This window comes from Uranotaenia lowii, unplaced genomic scaffold (genome assembly GCF_029784155.1).
Source record: "Uranotaenia lowii strain MFRU-FL unplaced genomic scaffold, ASM2978415v1 HiC_scaffold_24, whole genome shotgun sequence".
In the NCBI taxonomy this organism is placed as follows: Eukaryota; Metazoa; Arthropoda; class Insecta; order Diptera; family Culicidae; genus Uranotaenia; species Uranotaenia lowii.
In genome coordinates this window covers 156423-172109 of record NW_026598135.1, presented here as the reverse complement: position 1 = coordinate 172109, position 15687 = coordinate 156423, and the positions used below count along the sequence as shown (strand labels likewise).

The following is a 15687-nucleotide window of genomic DNA, read 5'->3' as shown; positions in this document are numbered from 1 at the left end:
TCCGTCAGATGAGAGCTGAACACGTTACCTTTGAACCATAGGCGATGTTTGGTTTGTTCTATTTCAAAACATCAATTTGAATTATTTTATAATTTACCTTTTCATAGAAGGCAGCACAATGAAAAATGTAAACATTTGTATTTCACAGAACGGTGCATCAAAATGTTTCATGGTGGATTTGACAACAGTGAATGTGAGTTTCTAAAAGTTTCAGTGCGTTTTTAATCATTAAACTTTCTTCTGACTTTTCAGCACAAAATAAGTCGAACTAATATTATGAACCCGAAAGCTGGAAGTCAAGTTAAAACTTGAATAGCAGAAATACAGATAACATTTCCAAGACGAGAAAATTTCTTCATATACTTCCGGTTGCAAAAATTTACCCTCAACGCCAGCCGATAGTGGCGATGCTCCAGGTCCTGGAGGAGCTGCTGAAAAAGTTAGCCTCCCGTAGAGAAGAGTACACTGAAGAATCGAAATCTATTTTTAGCCGGGAATTTGACTCATTGTAGTATTCTTCCCTATTTCTGAATCACAAGCAAGATAAAAGCTGTTAGATACGAGTGTAATATTTAAAATAAATTTAAATAAACTTATGGTACGAATATTGTAGCTTAATTTTGTCTCTTAATTTAGACTAAATCAATTTATTTATTTAAACACATGGACGCTTTGATAATCAAGTTTTATAAGATTTTTTCTTTATGAAAACCTCTGTTGAAAATGCAGATTTTCATCTTTTTATACAAGCGAAGATATCATTAAAAATCACGTTCAGTTTTTTGTCCTTATTACCAGCGACAGTGTTCAATTTTATGAGATATGAATATTGTCAAAATTTTAAAACAATGTGAAATTTTTTTTTTAAATAATCTTTAAGATTTATGTCATCTTTCCATTTTGACCAAAACAGTTGATTTGTTTGTGGGTCAATTCGTTTTTCGTATATTGATAACTCCTTTTTTTTTTTTTTTTTGTTTCGATTATAGTCGTTTTACCATCTTTATGGCATTCGCGACTTTATCAACGTTGCAGTTGGCGGATCGTTATTGAAAAACTATCCGGTACAACTGTGTTCGATATTTACTCTTGGGCTCGAACTCGTGGACATCGGCTCAGGAGACAACAGACTTGCCAACTGAGCTATATCACAAGCCCTAGATAACTCCTGATTTTCTGTTATTCACTCTTGTGAGAAATTTAAACGCTTTCGTTTGCTTTGAAGTTCTTAAGAAGTTCTGCATGGAACCAAAAGATTCGTAACAAGTTCTGCATGGATCCAAGAAGTTCGAAAGAAGTTCTTCATGGAACTAAAAAATTCGTTAGAAGTTCGTAACTAAACACGATAGTCTAAATTGAATCTTGGATTTTTTAAGGTACTTGGAACGCACAAAAATGTTCTCTGCTACTTGTTTAGACTTTTTATGTTCGTTCAGAAGTGCATTTCAAGCATTTTTTTTTCATTTCTCTCGAGGACCTTTTACTCAGCCAAATGTAAACTTTTAATATACAAGATTAAGTATCTATGCGACTTTTGGTTACTTGGGATTCTTACATACAATTGAAATTTTCAAAAACAAACCAACCAACAAGTTTTTCCCAACTTGAAACTCAACATGTAGGTTTTAAAATGTAGTAATAAGTTTTAAGATATTTTAACTTTAGACTTAGTTATTGATGATTATGTGGAAAAATTTCATGTTGATCTACGCTACTCCGGTGATCAATGTTACCTTGTTTTACGGTACCATACACAACATTTTTCCACATACCTATTTTTTTAAAGAATTTATGAAAAATTATATTTCTGTAGAGGCTAATTATTCAAAGGCTGAATGCCTCTCTCACAAAAACATAATGACATAAAAATTGATTTTTTTATTTCAATGCCTGATTGTTTTATTACGTACCAAACCAAAAATTATATCCACAGACATTTAAAGTGCTACATTTTTGCACTAAAATTATTTTTTTCTTTGTGAAATGGTGATTGATATGTGAAAGATTGAGGTCGCGCCGCTTTTAAACACTTTTGTAGCTTGCACGCTTAATATCAACAAGTAAACAAAATGGCATTATGTAGGAATTATGTTCGTCAAGTTATGTCGTAAGACGGAATACTATGTAAATAAAAAAATAAAGTAAACAAAATATGTTATCATAAAAAGTGATGTCTAAAAATTAACTTTGAATATCGTGTGATTGTTTTTTGTAAATAATGAAAAATAAGAACTGAGGTAATAAGAGGTGATCGCCTGGAATGGATTAAAAACAAACGTTGTAAAAATTACAAAATAGACAAGATTCATTCCGACCATTTATTTTAGTAAATCGAGCATAAAAGAAAAGATGCAATTTGACAAAATGTCAAATATTTCACAAATGAAAAATTGCCCAAAACTATCATAAATCCCAAAAAAGACAAAATGAAAAAATGGCAAAATTAGCAAACATACATAAATGTCAAAAACAACAAAAATGAAAAAAAGTAATTTAACAAAATTTAAAAAAAAGTCAAAAAAAATGATAAAAAGAACCAAAACAGGTAAAAACGACAAAAATGATTAAAAACAACGAAATAAGAAAAAAATATGACAAAAATGATTTAAAAGACAACAGGTTACAAAAAGTTAAAATGAAAAATTTGACAAAAATGACAAATGACTGTAAACTGATCTTCCAAGCTTTCTACACTCATGTTGAATTTGTCAACTTCTCTTCTATGAAAACTCTACACAGTCTTTCTAATTAAAACGAACGCTCCCGAAAACCAAAATCTCCGAGTACACGAATCGGAGTACTCTCTCATGAACAAGTGTTGCCAATCTTCTAGCTATTTATATATCTTTCATTCAGAGATATTTATTCTTACTATATTCCCTACACCAATGTCATGAAAAAATTACAAAAATAACAAAACGGACAAAAACTACGAAACCGGATAAAAAATACCAAGAAAAACGAAAAAATAGACTCAAAAAGTAAGAACACGCAGCGAAAAGTAGTACCATTGAAATTAAAAATACACATCTTTGATTCAAAAACCTTGTGTACATTGAAACAAAATCCAATTTCCTTGATTTGAGTAAATTTTATATTGAACCGAAATATTTTTAAATTTTAATTCAAAGAATTTATTTTTTGACGCAGAATCAATGTAAAAATTCATTGATTTAGATGATTTTTTTTTTTTGAATCAAAGTATTTTTTCGTCAAATAGTCGACACAGCTTCTGTTTGGCGGAAAAGTTTTTGCAACAACCAGTCAGACCTATTTATTTCAGCGGAATCTTCCTGCCGGGCAACCCAAGACAGCACGGTGAGATCCGGCGTAGGAATGTTTCGACAGCTATGAAAGGGCAAACGATAGTGGACTCCGAGGTAGGTCTTTCAAAATCAATTTAATTTTAAATAAGAACATAACAATTTTTTTAGGGCAATCTTTCATCCAACCAATTTGAAGAGGTAACTGTACTGACTGTTCCAGTCCTCCGGCTAAGCGGTTGCAATCGGTTGCGATCCGGTCTAAGGAGACACGACGGCTGGCGCCGAAACCCTTTGGTAGAAACAACTGTCCACCAACAAATATCGTTCAGTAAGTACTATTTCCATGTTATGTATGTAAAAATATTTTTTTAATTGTTAGAATTATTTAGCTTAATGTCGTTTTTTGTGAGCTTTTTAGCATTTTTGTCATAATTTGTATTATGTTCTACTCTTTATTTACAGATGAACCGGTTCAAAAATTCAAACAAGTGAAGATCGATTATGTGAAGTGGTGAAAGGTAGAACATCTACTTACAGAGAAAAAAAAAACTTACAGAGAAATAAAATATTTTAAAGCATAATTGATTTCTTTTTATTTCCAATAGGACGAAAATTAATAAGTAGTACTAGAATTTTTGGGAACTAAAAATAGAAATGAAGAACGATTTTTTAAAAATTGAAATCCAAATGCCGTTGAATTAAAGGAAAATTACATAAAATCAAACGAAAAGGTTTTTGAATCGAAAGCATTTTGTTTTTTGGAACAAAGAAAAAGTTTTGATTCAAAGGAAAGCATTTCTTCGAAACAAAAGAAAATGCATTTGAATCAAAGGCATTTTTATTTGTCCCAAAATCAAAGGAAAAAATCCTTTGTTTTTGCGGCACTTTCCTTTGAAACTGTGCGTCCCTATTAGGACTAGACGAGTGTTTCCGGTCGACCCGATGGTGCATACCTGGCCGCGTGATCCTATGTTGCTACTTCCCTTGCTGCCGGCTAGCCGATGCACGCTTGCTCTGGCGAGTGAGAGCACGAGACTGACCGGGGCTAGAGGAGGAGGAACGGGATGGCGAGAAGGATGATCATATGACATGCGAGGGGTTACTGGACGGCAATGTAGCATTCTCATGTAATAGCATAATAATTGCACGCTCATTTTCATTTAACCATTCTTGAATGAAAAATAACCATTTTCAGGTTTTTACTGCAGAACTGCCAATATGGTTATTTTTCATCAATATTTTAAGGAACAATTTTAACCATATTCCTAGTTTTCGGGTATTAACCGAAAAAAGAATGAAAATTTAACCTCAATCGAAAAACAGAACCGAAAAAACATTGTTTGTCTCCTCAATCGATCTTGCTAGAAATCAAATTTTTCCAATATTTTATAATTTGCTGTAGACTTTCGTAACAGTTATTTCCAAAAGACTACACTGGTGCAATTATTATCGCACAAGGTAGGTGAACATTTTTAAACATTAGCAGTGAACTATAAAAACTAAATTTATTTTTAGGAATCGGATAATCTCACCGAATATTTCGTTACCGTGAATGGAGAAAACAAGTTCCAGCAAATGCAGGACTCCGCTCGATGTAATCTGGCGCGACAACTGGCAAGACAGCAAGCTGCCGGATTCGAATCATGTGACAGACAGAATCGAAACTTATGGCCATCGAATGTCGGTCGCTCAACAGCACCGACAAAATCTTCCTTCCGACTTAGCCTGGAGGAAAGAGGCAGCGGAGCGGATCATGTACCGCTGGGCAATGGTTTACCGCTCGGCTTTAGCTCCGGATCCGATCAACATATTGCGGACATATTGGCCGGACCGCACAGATAGTGTCTGTACACTTTGGCGACTATGAGTGACGGGCAACTTTCGTCCCGGGCTTCTACACTGGAAAGTGAATTCTTTGTCTCAAGTCCGGATCTTAACACGGGCGATACGATTTTCCTGCAGCTATCTGAAGAATGTCAGTTTTGAACATAGAATCATGCGTGGCCTGGGATAACTCTACGTACGAATCTTGAACTCCTGAGGAAACTAAGAGCATGGTAACTAGAAATTGTTGTTTGCACTGCAGTCAATGTAATTTCTATTTTTAATTCCAGGTTTTCTCGTACTGATATGGACGATATTCACCTAGTTAGATAATCAAATTTTAATATGGGCTGGACCTGTTCAAGGTTTAGCGAAAAATATTCATGCCGCACAAGATTCCCTTTTATGCTACGGAATTTTAAGCTATACGGTAAAACCATCACACGATTCTAGGCCCATTAGTGAGCAACCGATGCCTCTTGTCGCGTAAGATTTAAATTTCATGAAAAACATTGAAATGTAACAATAGAGTGATGAACATAATTCTGACAATAAACAAAGCATTCCGAAATCAAAAGTTCTTTCTGACTATCCCAGATGAAATTTTCATCAAATAAAAAATGCTTCTTGAATTTCAATAAAAAATAACCATTTTCCAACTTCTTCGTCATATTCAATACGGTTGAAAAATAACCATATTTCTACTTCTCCCCGAAAAGTCATTTTATGGGTTCTCATGAAGAACTCATAAAATGGCATTTCCCGGGAAAAGGTCAAAAATGGTTATTTTTGAAACATAAATGGTTTAATAGTTTCTAGCGTGTGGTGCATTTCGGGGGACATGGTAATATGGTACTACACAGAAACTAATTTTTATTTTTCTGCGTGAATGACTAAATTAACAAAAAAATAAAAACAAAAATGACAAAAAACTAAATTATACAAAACAAAAAATATATAGAAAAGTGGCAAGAAAACTAACAAAAAAAAACAAATATGATAAAATTATTTAAAAAATAAAAAATGCCAAAAAAAATTAAAAAAAAAAATATGATAAAAATTACAAAATGTCTTTTAAAATAATAACGACAAAAAATATAAAAAATAGGAAAAAATGCATTTAAGATAATGTTTTTTAAATTTTCATTTTGTTTCAATATCTTCGAAATGTCATAGCCACGCTATTTTTTGTGTGCAAGCTTCTACACAAGTTCACGTTTGCATCATACAAGTTTTCATCGAGGCAGGATCGAGAGATAAAATTTGTCAACAAAAAGTTTATTTTGTTTTTCCTAAAAGCAATAATCATTCTTATACTAATTAATCGTTTTCCCTTTGTAAAAATTTTATAAGTAAATTATTAGTTGACCTGTTCAGTATGTCCCACAACCATTCACACGACCATGGCCGGGGATGTTCTCACGAGGCACTCGGCATCGAGGACGAACTGGAGATGGGCATCCAGTACAGTTTGTACGAGAAGATTGACTTGCTCAATGTGGAATGTTTGAACGAAGAAACGGATGGGTCCGGGAAGACGGTGTTCAAACCCTACGATCAGAGGCTGGATTTCGATAAGCACGTGACGAGCGACGCCGACGAGGAGCTGCTGTTCAATATACCCTTTACCGGAAACGTCAAGCTGAAGGGCATCATCATAGTTGGGGCCAACGACGATGGCCACCCGAAGAAGATGAGATTGTAACCGTTTTTTTGGTTTTGAATGAGAAATTGGTTGAAGGTTATAGGGGTTTTTCTTGTTTGTTATTTTAGGTTCAAGAATCGACCAAAGATGACGTTCGATGATGTCGGGGCTCCGGCTGATCAGGAATTTGAATTGGAACGGGATCCGAATGGCTCCATAGAGTACGCAACGAAGTAAGTCGTGATAAAAAAATTTGCTGTTATGTACAAAGTTGCAGAAATCACACACAGAGAACAGTATAACAAAATTGAGTTTTGAGCTTTTTCACTGATTTTTTCATTTTGTTTTTCTCACTTTGTTTCATCAGTTTAATATTTATTGTTAGAAATACTATTTGAAACTATTTTTTTTTTAAATGTAAGTAATCGAATCTTTCTTTTCCAGGGTCGTTACCTTCTCGTCGGTGCACCACCTTTCGATTCACCTGCCGACCAACTACGGAGATTCCAACACCACCGTATACTACATCGGATTGAAGGGAGAGTTCACGGAGGCGCACTACCACGGGGTGACCATCTGTACCTACGAATCTCGGCCGAACGTTTCCGATCACAAGAATGACGTGTTCGATTCGGTCAACCATCAGGTTCAGTAGGTTGTAGATGATCCAAGCCAAGCCAGTTATCTACCCCTAAGATTATTTAAAATTGATGCGCTGTGAAATTCATGTTGTTTTCCTTTCCATTCTAGTTTGGTTTGCTATTTAAAGTCGAATAAATCGAATTTTGTAATGAACTTCAATATTGGGTTCAATATTTCTTAATTCTCCGATATTCCGTTATTTTCAGTTTATTTTTATTTCGATTGAATCGGTGAGAGTTATTCTTATTGTAAAAATATACTCACCCTTTTAATATCGAGCTGAATCGGCGTATTTGCAGAGGTTTACAAAAAACCTAATAAAAACGAAAGTAGAATTGAGTGATATTTGCAAATGTCAAAAGGCAATGTGATTTTCCACAGAATGTATATGTATATTCAACGCTCCTTGATTAATTTTAGATTTTTATCTTTTGAAACATTAGTCTCATGAGATGAATTAAATAACAAATGAAAAACTCAACAACGTTAGATCGTCGTTCAGTATTTATTGACATAGTATTCCGTCTTACGTCAAAACTTGATGAACATTATTTCTTAAATTCACGGGGTCCATGACAACCGTTCTCAAATTTCTCGGACATCTCACATTCGCCAGATCATGCTTCACTTGGTCTAACTCGGTGTTTAGAGTTTTCATTTGGAAATGATAAAGGAATAGAAGATGAGAAATCCAAATTACTTTTTACCAGAAGGAAATTTCGGATTCATCATCATAACTCTATCATTTTTTTCAGTATCATTTTGTTTATTTTCAACCAATAGCTGTTGCTTTTTCTTCGTTTAATGCTTCGCTATTTCCTGCAACCCTAAGGGTCCTCCTATATCAATCATTTGCAACGAAAAACGGTTTCCAGCCTAAATTGAGGGTTTATAAATAAAGTATTTCTACACGTTTACTAGCCGGACTTAACATATAAATCCAAAATACAACTCCTGCTCTAAGAGGATAACGTTACAGTTTCGATAACTAAAATAAAATAATAGTTAAAAAAAAACGTTACAAAGAATCACAATAACATTGGGTGTTTCACTTGGGCTTAAATTTTAATCCATATGACAGGTTTAACGTTCCTCCTAGGCTTCATCTCATGATTGTGTTTCGTGTTGCTTTCTTTTTAAAATTTGAAAAAAAAAATACATCCGAGCTAAAGGAGAAACGCATATAGAAAGCGTAGTAAATTTCTATTTGATTAAACTTATCGTTTACAATACAATGTGAATAAAAATATGGTATGATTGAATATATATTTTATGTAGGTAGGTATATGCGTTTTTGTGGGAGGTTTCATGAAACCGAAGGTTCGAATAACTTACAGCAAAAGATTGAGTGTTTTTTCATCCATATTTCCTTGCTTTGCTTCTTTGCAATATCAACAGCCTACACGTCAAGTGTTTTCAATACACATTCCTACTAAGCTTAAGCTTTATCTTAGTTTTCCGTCGAATCACCATACTGCTTCTGTTGTTTCGTTTGATTTGGATCCATTCTAAGCTACTGATTTAAGTATGTACAAACTAACACATCAAAGCCCGCTTTGCTGTATTTTATGCTTAGTTTTCTTGTATGTTTTTATTATTCTCTCCCGATATTGGTTTGATTTAACATTCCCATTCGGTGACAACTTAACGGCTAGTAAATCTCTTAACTTTTTTTCTGTTTAATTAATATGTAGTTTTTTCTTCTCTCTATTTGCTATTGCTACGCTTTGTTCAACACGACTGGCTCTCTAAAATAGAGAAATAATGAACGAGGAAGATTACGTACCTAATTGCTTAAGGTGAATAATATGTATGTATGCATGTTATGTGTATATGGTTTAAACTTTTTTCGTTTTCAATTAGCATAACATCTACAGTTTAGTTTTGCGTTTTTTTTTCTTGCAGCAATACAACAGCGAATGAACGAACAGTTTTTTTTTATTTTCAAAACGGAATTTTTTGAGTGATTGATGTCTGACTGGAACACACATACATTTACTACTTTGAACAAGTAATCGCCATCCACGAATTTTAAACTCATACATGTATGACAACTGTGGTCAATGATTTTTTGTGGAAGCAAACAATAGAAAGCATTGCTGTTATTGCTAGTTCAATGTGTTTTTTCCCTTCTCTTGTAGGATCAAGCTGATCTTGCTTTTTGTCCTGGATACGATAATTTACTGAAGTAAAATTGAGCTTACTCTTGTCTTCAAAAAAACATCCTATGAACTGCTGATTTCTTTTAAGAATAATTATTTTTTAATCAAGACTTTTGTAAAATTAAAACAAAACCTCTCGAAAGCAAATTATCTTAGTTTTATAATGAATTTGCACACTGGACTACAAATTCTGAAAACTGAGTTTTTCATTAAAAAACCGTGTGTATTGAAGTCAATTCCTGAAATCTAGTAATATGAGTTCAGTAAAAATCGTTGAAAGCATTATTGATTTGGTCGATAATCCCGAAATCGATTAACATTTTGCTTGTCAAAACTGATGAATAATTCTCTTGATAAGTACGATTTTTAGGATTTGAGTTCTCATCACGTGTTTTTTGCGTTCTGTTCAGTAAAATTTTTGTTCCAATAGATAAGGTAATAAATATCAGTAGAAAATTGCTAAGAGCTTTTCATTCTGTATTGATTATCATTTTGTGATTTCAGGCAAGTAAAACCTCCATCAAGGGAAGGGATACATTTGAGTTATTGGATTGGAACTTCGAAGGTTACATGTAAGTATATTCTAGAGGTGACATTATACATTCACAAATTTGCAAACAGCAATACACAGTTCATTGGTTCCAATTCGTTGTTCTGAGCTAATTTCATTTCGGTTTGTTTGATTTGATAAATAATATGAATTGATTGCAAACGATTTTCAAGTGCCTCTACATGATATATAGTTTATAATTGGAGCTTGTTATTATTTCCTTATCCATTATATTTTACATAAGCTTTTCAATCTACACGCTAAAACCACAAGCACACAAAGATGGATTGTTGCTGATATCGTTTCAAACAGAGACTAGAAAAAAGTTTGATCATTGCATTGGAATGTTGTTATTCGCAAATCAAAACGCGAGCGATGATGACAAATCAGGAAGCGAAAACTGCAACACCAGAAATGGAAACAGTGTAACAAATAATTTTCAAAAATAAAAATTTGCCCACAGATTTAGAGCGTTACCGGTTTTATCATAATTTAAAAAATAAATAAATTTCGTTGTATGATTCTTTACTGCGAGTCGAAAACAACCAAACTAAATAATTTAGATACGATTACACATTAACTCTTCACATGTAGACAAGCAAAACTACAGCCCATAAACTAACATTGACGAAATTTGTCATTTGCTTCCACTCACTGGTTTTCTTCTCGTTGAGCATATTAAAAATAAGAAACTGTTCATTTAAATTCTATCAACCTGAATGAAATTTCGCTAAACAATATTTCAAAAATTGCAATTTCTCTGTTAGTTTGTTCTCACAGTCTATTGTAAAATAGGGTGGTTCAAAACTTAAAAAACTTCCTTTTGTCTGATAGAATAACTTCGAGAGAGTATGATCTCGTTTCACTGTTCTGTAGATTGGTTCAATATAACATGTAACTGTTATTCTCGTTCTTTGTAGGTGAAAAAAAATTAAAAAAAAAGAAAGACAAAATCGATTTAGTAAATAGTTTTAACATGTTTGAAAATATCAACCTAAGCCTAGGGTATCGGTTATTTTGTGGATTTCTTATGATAGCTTGATTTGGTATGTAACATTCCAAAAAACAGAACGCAAAACTGCTAAATGCAAATATTTACACACTTACACATCGATTGTAATGACGGTTAGAATGATTCAAACTATGGCGGTTAAATAGATGGTATTTATTATTGTATGTTCAATCATTAAGTTAAATCTCGTCTGGCTGTCTGTTGTTCCATGCTTTAGGGATGAGTCAATGAATTCCGTTCCAAATGGTTCCACTTTTTGTAAATTTTCCTCTTTTATCTCAGAAGGGTGTGGGTATGGTGGATCAGATAAATATCAGGAGATGAATTTGGTTCGCCATTCGCTACACTGTGCTCTCTTTATGAGCCATAACAAATTAAGTCAAACGCTTATGAGGAGTAGTTTCCATTCTGACTTTGTCACAATTTGGTATTGAGGGTGATTGATAGATTTTTTTGTGAGTGTGAAAATTACTGATAAGGGTGGTTCACCTTTAGGCTGCATTCCACGATTGTCCCCCGGGGGCGATGATTTTTGCTTTGTGTATAGAGAGGTATACGATGATGAATACAACATCCAAAAATGCTCATCCAAGTACATCGACATCCAACAACAGAATCAAAAGGATGATTGCGGTGTTCTCGTTAAGAGGGCGTATACATATAGGCGAACAGTTGAGTAGTTGAGTAATAGTAGAATCGCGCTAGTAGTTTTGTTGAAATGTTTTCAGTTGCTTTCGGTAAAAGTAGTAGTAGCAGGTATGCTGGTAGATTTTGGTAGGTGGTGCAGGGTGGATGGGTTGGTTGGGTTCTAGTAGTCAATGGAAGGTGACGGCCAAGGTGGTTTCACCAAAAAACACACAGAGACAACAACGATCATCGGTCAAACAGTTCACGCACCTACGAATCCGTAAACTTCGAGTACTCGGATCTCAAAATCGCCACTAACGCAGAGCGGCGGATTGTTGAACGTCTGGCAGCGGTCGGTTTTGCCGAAACGGATATTCTCGTCCATCCAGATGGCTTGACCCTCACTGGAAAAGAAGAATTCAAATAATTACGTAAGAATAAGAAATTATCAAAATGAATGATTTTTTAAGATTAAAAATTAAATAATAAACTTTATTAAAATTTCATGCCCGTTTTGCTGACACCTGTTAGGCTTATTTTCCAAGCTTTGCTTGACAGAGCCATCTTCCCCTCACTATGGAAGGAGGCTTACATGTTTCCGGTGTATAAAAAAGGTAACAGGAGTGATGTCAACAACTACCGGGGAATCTCGGTATTATGCGCAGTAGCCAAACTATTCAAATTGGTGGTCTTGGATCCGATTTTCTTGTCCTGTAAGAATATTTTTTCCGACGACCAACACGGATTCTTGTCTAAGCGCTCCACGACAACTAAACTTCTGACGTTTACTTCTTACGTGCATGAAAGTTTTGCTGCGAAGTCTCAAACCGACGCTACTTACACCGATTTGTCTGCGGCATTCGACAAAGTCAACCACGATAATGCCATTGGAAAGCTCGAACGCCTGGGTTTCTGTGGAACTCTTCTTGACTGGTTCCGGAGCTACCTATCAGGACGTAAACTAACAATTCGCACGGAGGACTCTTTCTCCAAACAATTCTCTGCTTCTTGTGGTGTGCCTCAGGGAAGCCATTAAGGGCCAATTATCTTCTTAATCTACTTCAACGATGCGCTCTCACTCCTCGACGGCCCAAAGCTATGCTATGCTGATGACCTAAAACTATTTTACAACATCAACGGCCAGAACGATATTGATTTCCTACAAAATCAATTTAACCTCTTCGCACACTGGTGTGATATAAACTGCCTGCCTTTGAATCGCAGTAAGTGTGCAGTCATCTGCTTTTCAAGAAAGCGGCAGCCTTTTCCCGCTGAGTACTTCCTCGGTGATGAGCCAATCGCACGCGTAGAACACATCAATGATCTGGGTGTAATTCTAGACCGGAAGCTGGAATTCAGGACACACACAAACTACGTTGTCGACAAAGCCTCGAGAAGTCTTGGATTTCTATTTCGAGTGTCCAAGGACTTCAAGGATGTGTATTGCCTGAAAAGTTTGTATTGCAGTATTGTTCGCTCAATCCTTGAATATGCATCAGCTGTTTGGTGTCCCTACTACCAGAATGGGGCCGAACGGATCGAGGCTATACAGCGGCGCTTCTTGCGATTCGCCCTTAGACACCTGCCTTGGCAAGACCCGTTTCACTTGCCAAGCTATGAACATCGATGCCGTCTCATAGACTTAGACACTCTTCAAGCCCGCAGAAACGCAACACGAGCTTCCTTCGTCGCCGATCTCTTGACATCGCGAATTGACTGCCCCACGCTCCTAGAAGCCATTCCTCTAAGCGTGCGACCCCGTGGACTTAGAAACCAAGATCTGCGATTGTATATTCCCATTCGTTTGAACAATTATGGAGCTAATAGCGCTATCATCGGTGTAATGAAAACATTCAACCGTTTTTCTGAGCACTTCGACTTCGACGTTTCGAGAGATGTTTTCCGTAGTAAAGTTTTAAGTGTATTGAGAACCCTGTAATTAGACTAAGTACTCTTTTTATATTAATTTTAAGTCATCATTTGGACCTATATGTGTTCCGTTGATTTGTAATAAATAAATAAATAAAAAAAAAACGCAGTATCTGAATCTGCCGAGGGTCATCTTCTAGTTCAAGGGATGAATGCCTTCTTAAAGTTAAAATCCTTCAAAATAAAAGAAAATCTTCTAGTTCGCAAGGATGTTGATGTCTCCACACTTCGGTCCATTTCGTTCAAAGTAGGTGTGGGTCTTAAGCACAAGTACGCCGCACTTTCCCCTAGTATTTGACCAGCTGGAGTCCTGTTCCGGGTTTTCGAGGTTCTGGGATCAAAAAACCCGTTAACACCTGTTGTAACGTTCTCGACCGTTTCTTCGTACAGGCCCTGAGTTCGATCATGGCGATGGGGTTATCCAGTCTGTATGCTCAGGCAAGTATTCTGATTTCTGCTTCATTTAGAACATTATTTTTGTGTGATAAATTTGTTTTCAACAGAACATCACTCGATTGTAATCACCAAGCTGCGCTCGTTAGTTCTTCAGTTTGTTCTCATCACCGGGACGCAACGCTTTGGGCCTTACGGAGACCCACATGGGCACATGAATCAGTTGCGCTGATTCCTGCCAACGTCACCAGTCCCTAAGTTACAGCCCTAAGTTCGTATGTTGCGTGGCGGTTCTCCAGCCTGTCTTACCAGGCAAGTATCCATCTTCTAATGGCTTTCCTCTTCGTGATGGATCTTCTTGTTCCAATGTACAACGACCCGGTTTGCATGGCAGTAAACGTGATTATATCAACCTCTGCAGCAGAACGTCGGCGGCATCAACGCCTGTGTTAAAGAATATTTGCTTGCCACCTCAAGTTCCTGTTACGACATCGTTGTTTTCACCGAAACTAGGCTTAAGGACAGGATCCTTACCAGTCAGGTTTTCTGCTCGGACTACAAATTGTTCCGTTGTGATCGAGGCCCCCACAACAGCACGAAATCTACTGGAGGTGGTGTTTTGATTGCCGTTAAGTCTTGCTTATCGGCCGTGCCCATCGATGATGTGACATGGATTGACTTGGAAATGGCCTGGACTCGTATCGACCTAGGCGAACGAAAGCTTTACATTGGTGCTGTGTACTTTCCCCATGGTCGTGTTAAAAATGTAACTTTTACTGAATCTTTTTCTCGAAGCTTTTCTAAAGTATGCTCAATCACTAATCCTGAAGACGACATCATTATTATCGTAGACTATAATCTGCCTGGTTTAAAGTGGTGCTCAAAAGAATTACTAAAACTGAAGAAGTTACTTACCCCCCACCAATCGTTATCATCTTGGAATCGGCGGCCATGAACAGCTCCGAAGCGTGCCCCAGGCCCTTGTCCCCCTCGATGCCAACCCATGGGTACTTGGCCCTTTCCGGGTACAACGAAAACAGGAACGTCTCACCGGTACCGAAGTAGGCCTGCCGCTGCCCACGTTCGTCCTTTAGGTTCCGCTCGTACCACCGCGTCGAACAGTACGCACCAAATACCTACAAAGGGAAGGTTAAAAGTTAATTTTATCAAACTTCCAAATTCAACGAAAAAAACAAACCTCATTATTGCAAGTTTTGATCATGAGAAGGGTCGGTTCGTGTTGCTCAACGCGCACGTAGAACGTCGTCAGTGAACATCCATGTTCTTCCGTTGTGTATAGCAGTACCGGTTGATACATTGTTATTCTCACTGGCAGCCAGGACCAAAGGGTAAACAGCTGATGGTTTTCGGATTGGAAAAGAAATAAAAAATGGAACGAAATTAGTCGTTTCAAATATTTAATTTTATACTTTTTGTACCGTAGGAAGTAGGAAACTATCACTTTCGGAAAACTTGCGATTCGAAAAAAATCCAATCAAACCATTCAATAGAAATAATTTACGGTACTTTCAAAAATCTTATTCATAACAACCTACGGTACATTTGAACTGACACTTAAATTAGCCATCGGTTAAACATATCTAGTCAATAGAACATAAGTTATTTGAAAGGAAGAA

General features: G+C 36.0%; 2 protein-coding genes across 7 annotated transcripts in view; one reads left to right on the top strand and one right to left on the bottom strand.

Moving 5' to 3' along the window:
- The first annotated feature begins 6333 nt into the window (after positions 1 to 6333).
- On the top strand, positions 6334 to 7536 carry LOC129759670 (PITH domain-containing protein CG6153). The gene is made up of 3 exons (XM_055757178.1): positions 6334 to 6791; positions 6864 to 6968; positions 7180 to 7536. Exons 1-3 carry the CDS (start codon positions 6469 to 6471, stop codon positions 7388 to 7390), a joined length of 639 nt encoding a protein of 212 aa, XP_055613153.1. The 5' UTR covers positions 6334 to 6468; the 3' UTR covers positions 7391 to 7536.
- Positions 7537 to 7964: 428 nt separating this feature from the next.
- LOC129759672 (GTPase-activating protein skywalker-like) overlaps positions 7965 to 15687 on the bottom strand; it is a 150365-nt gene continuing 142642 nt past the window's right edge. For 2 of the 6 annotated variants that reach the window (XM_055757181.1, XM_055757185.1), the window contains 4 exons: positions 15249 to 15407; positions 14966 to 15186; positions 11999 to 12132; positions 7966 to 11001 (listed from right to left, as the gene is read on the bottom strand). In XM_055757181.1, coding sequence (XP_055613156.1) covers positions 10991 to 11001; positions 11999 to 12132; positions 14966 to 15186; positions 15249 to 15407 — 525 coding nt within the window. In that variant the 3' untranslated portion in view covers positions 7966 to 10990. Of the gene's footprint in view, positions 11002 to 11166; positions 12133 to 14965; positions 15187 to 15248; positions 15408 to 15687 lie in introns of those variants that run through there. The other 4 variants (XM_055757184.1, XR_008740212.1, XM_055757183.1 and 1 more) reach the window with 4 other exon arrangements.

What these genes read in the sequence shown, in the direction of transcription:
- LOC129759670 (XM_055757178.1), top strand. Translation starts at nt 6,469, where the DNA reads ATGTCCCACAACCATTCACACGACCATGGCCGGGGATGTTCTCACGAG. An exon ending in CACCCGAAGAAGATGAGATT is followed by an intron (nt 6,792 to 6,863) that starts GTAACCGTTTTT and finishes TTGTTATTTTAG; the next exon opens with GTTCAAGAATCGACCAAAGA. An exon ending in TCCATAGAGTACGCAACGAA is followed by an intron (nt 6,969 to 7,179) that starts GTAAGTCGTGAT and finishes TTTCTTTTCCAG; the next exon opens with GGTCGTTACCTTCTCGTCGG.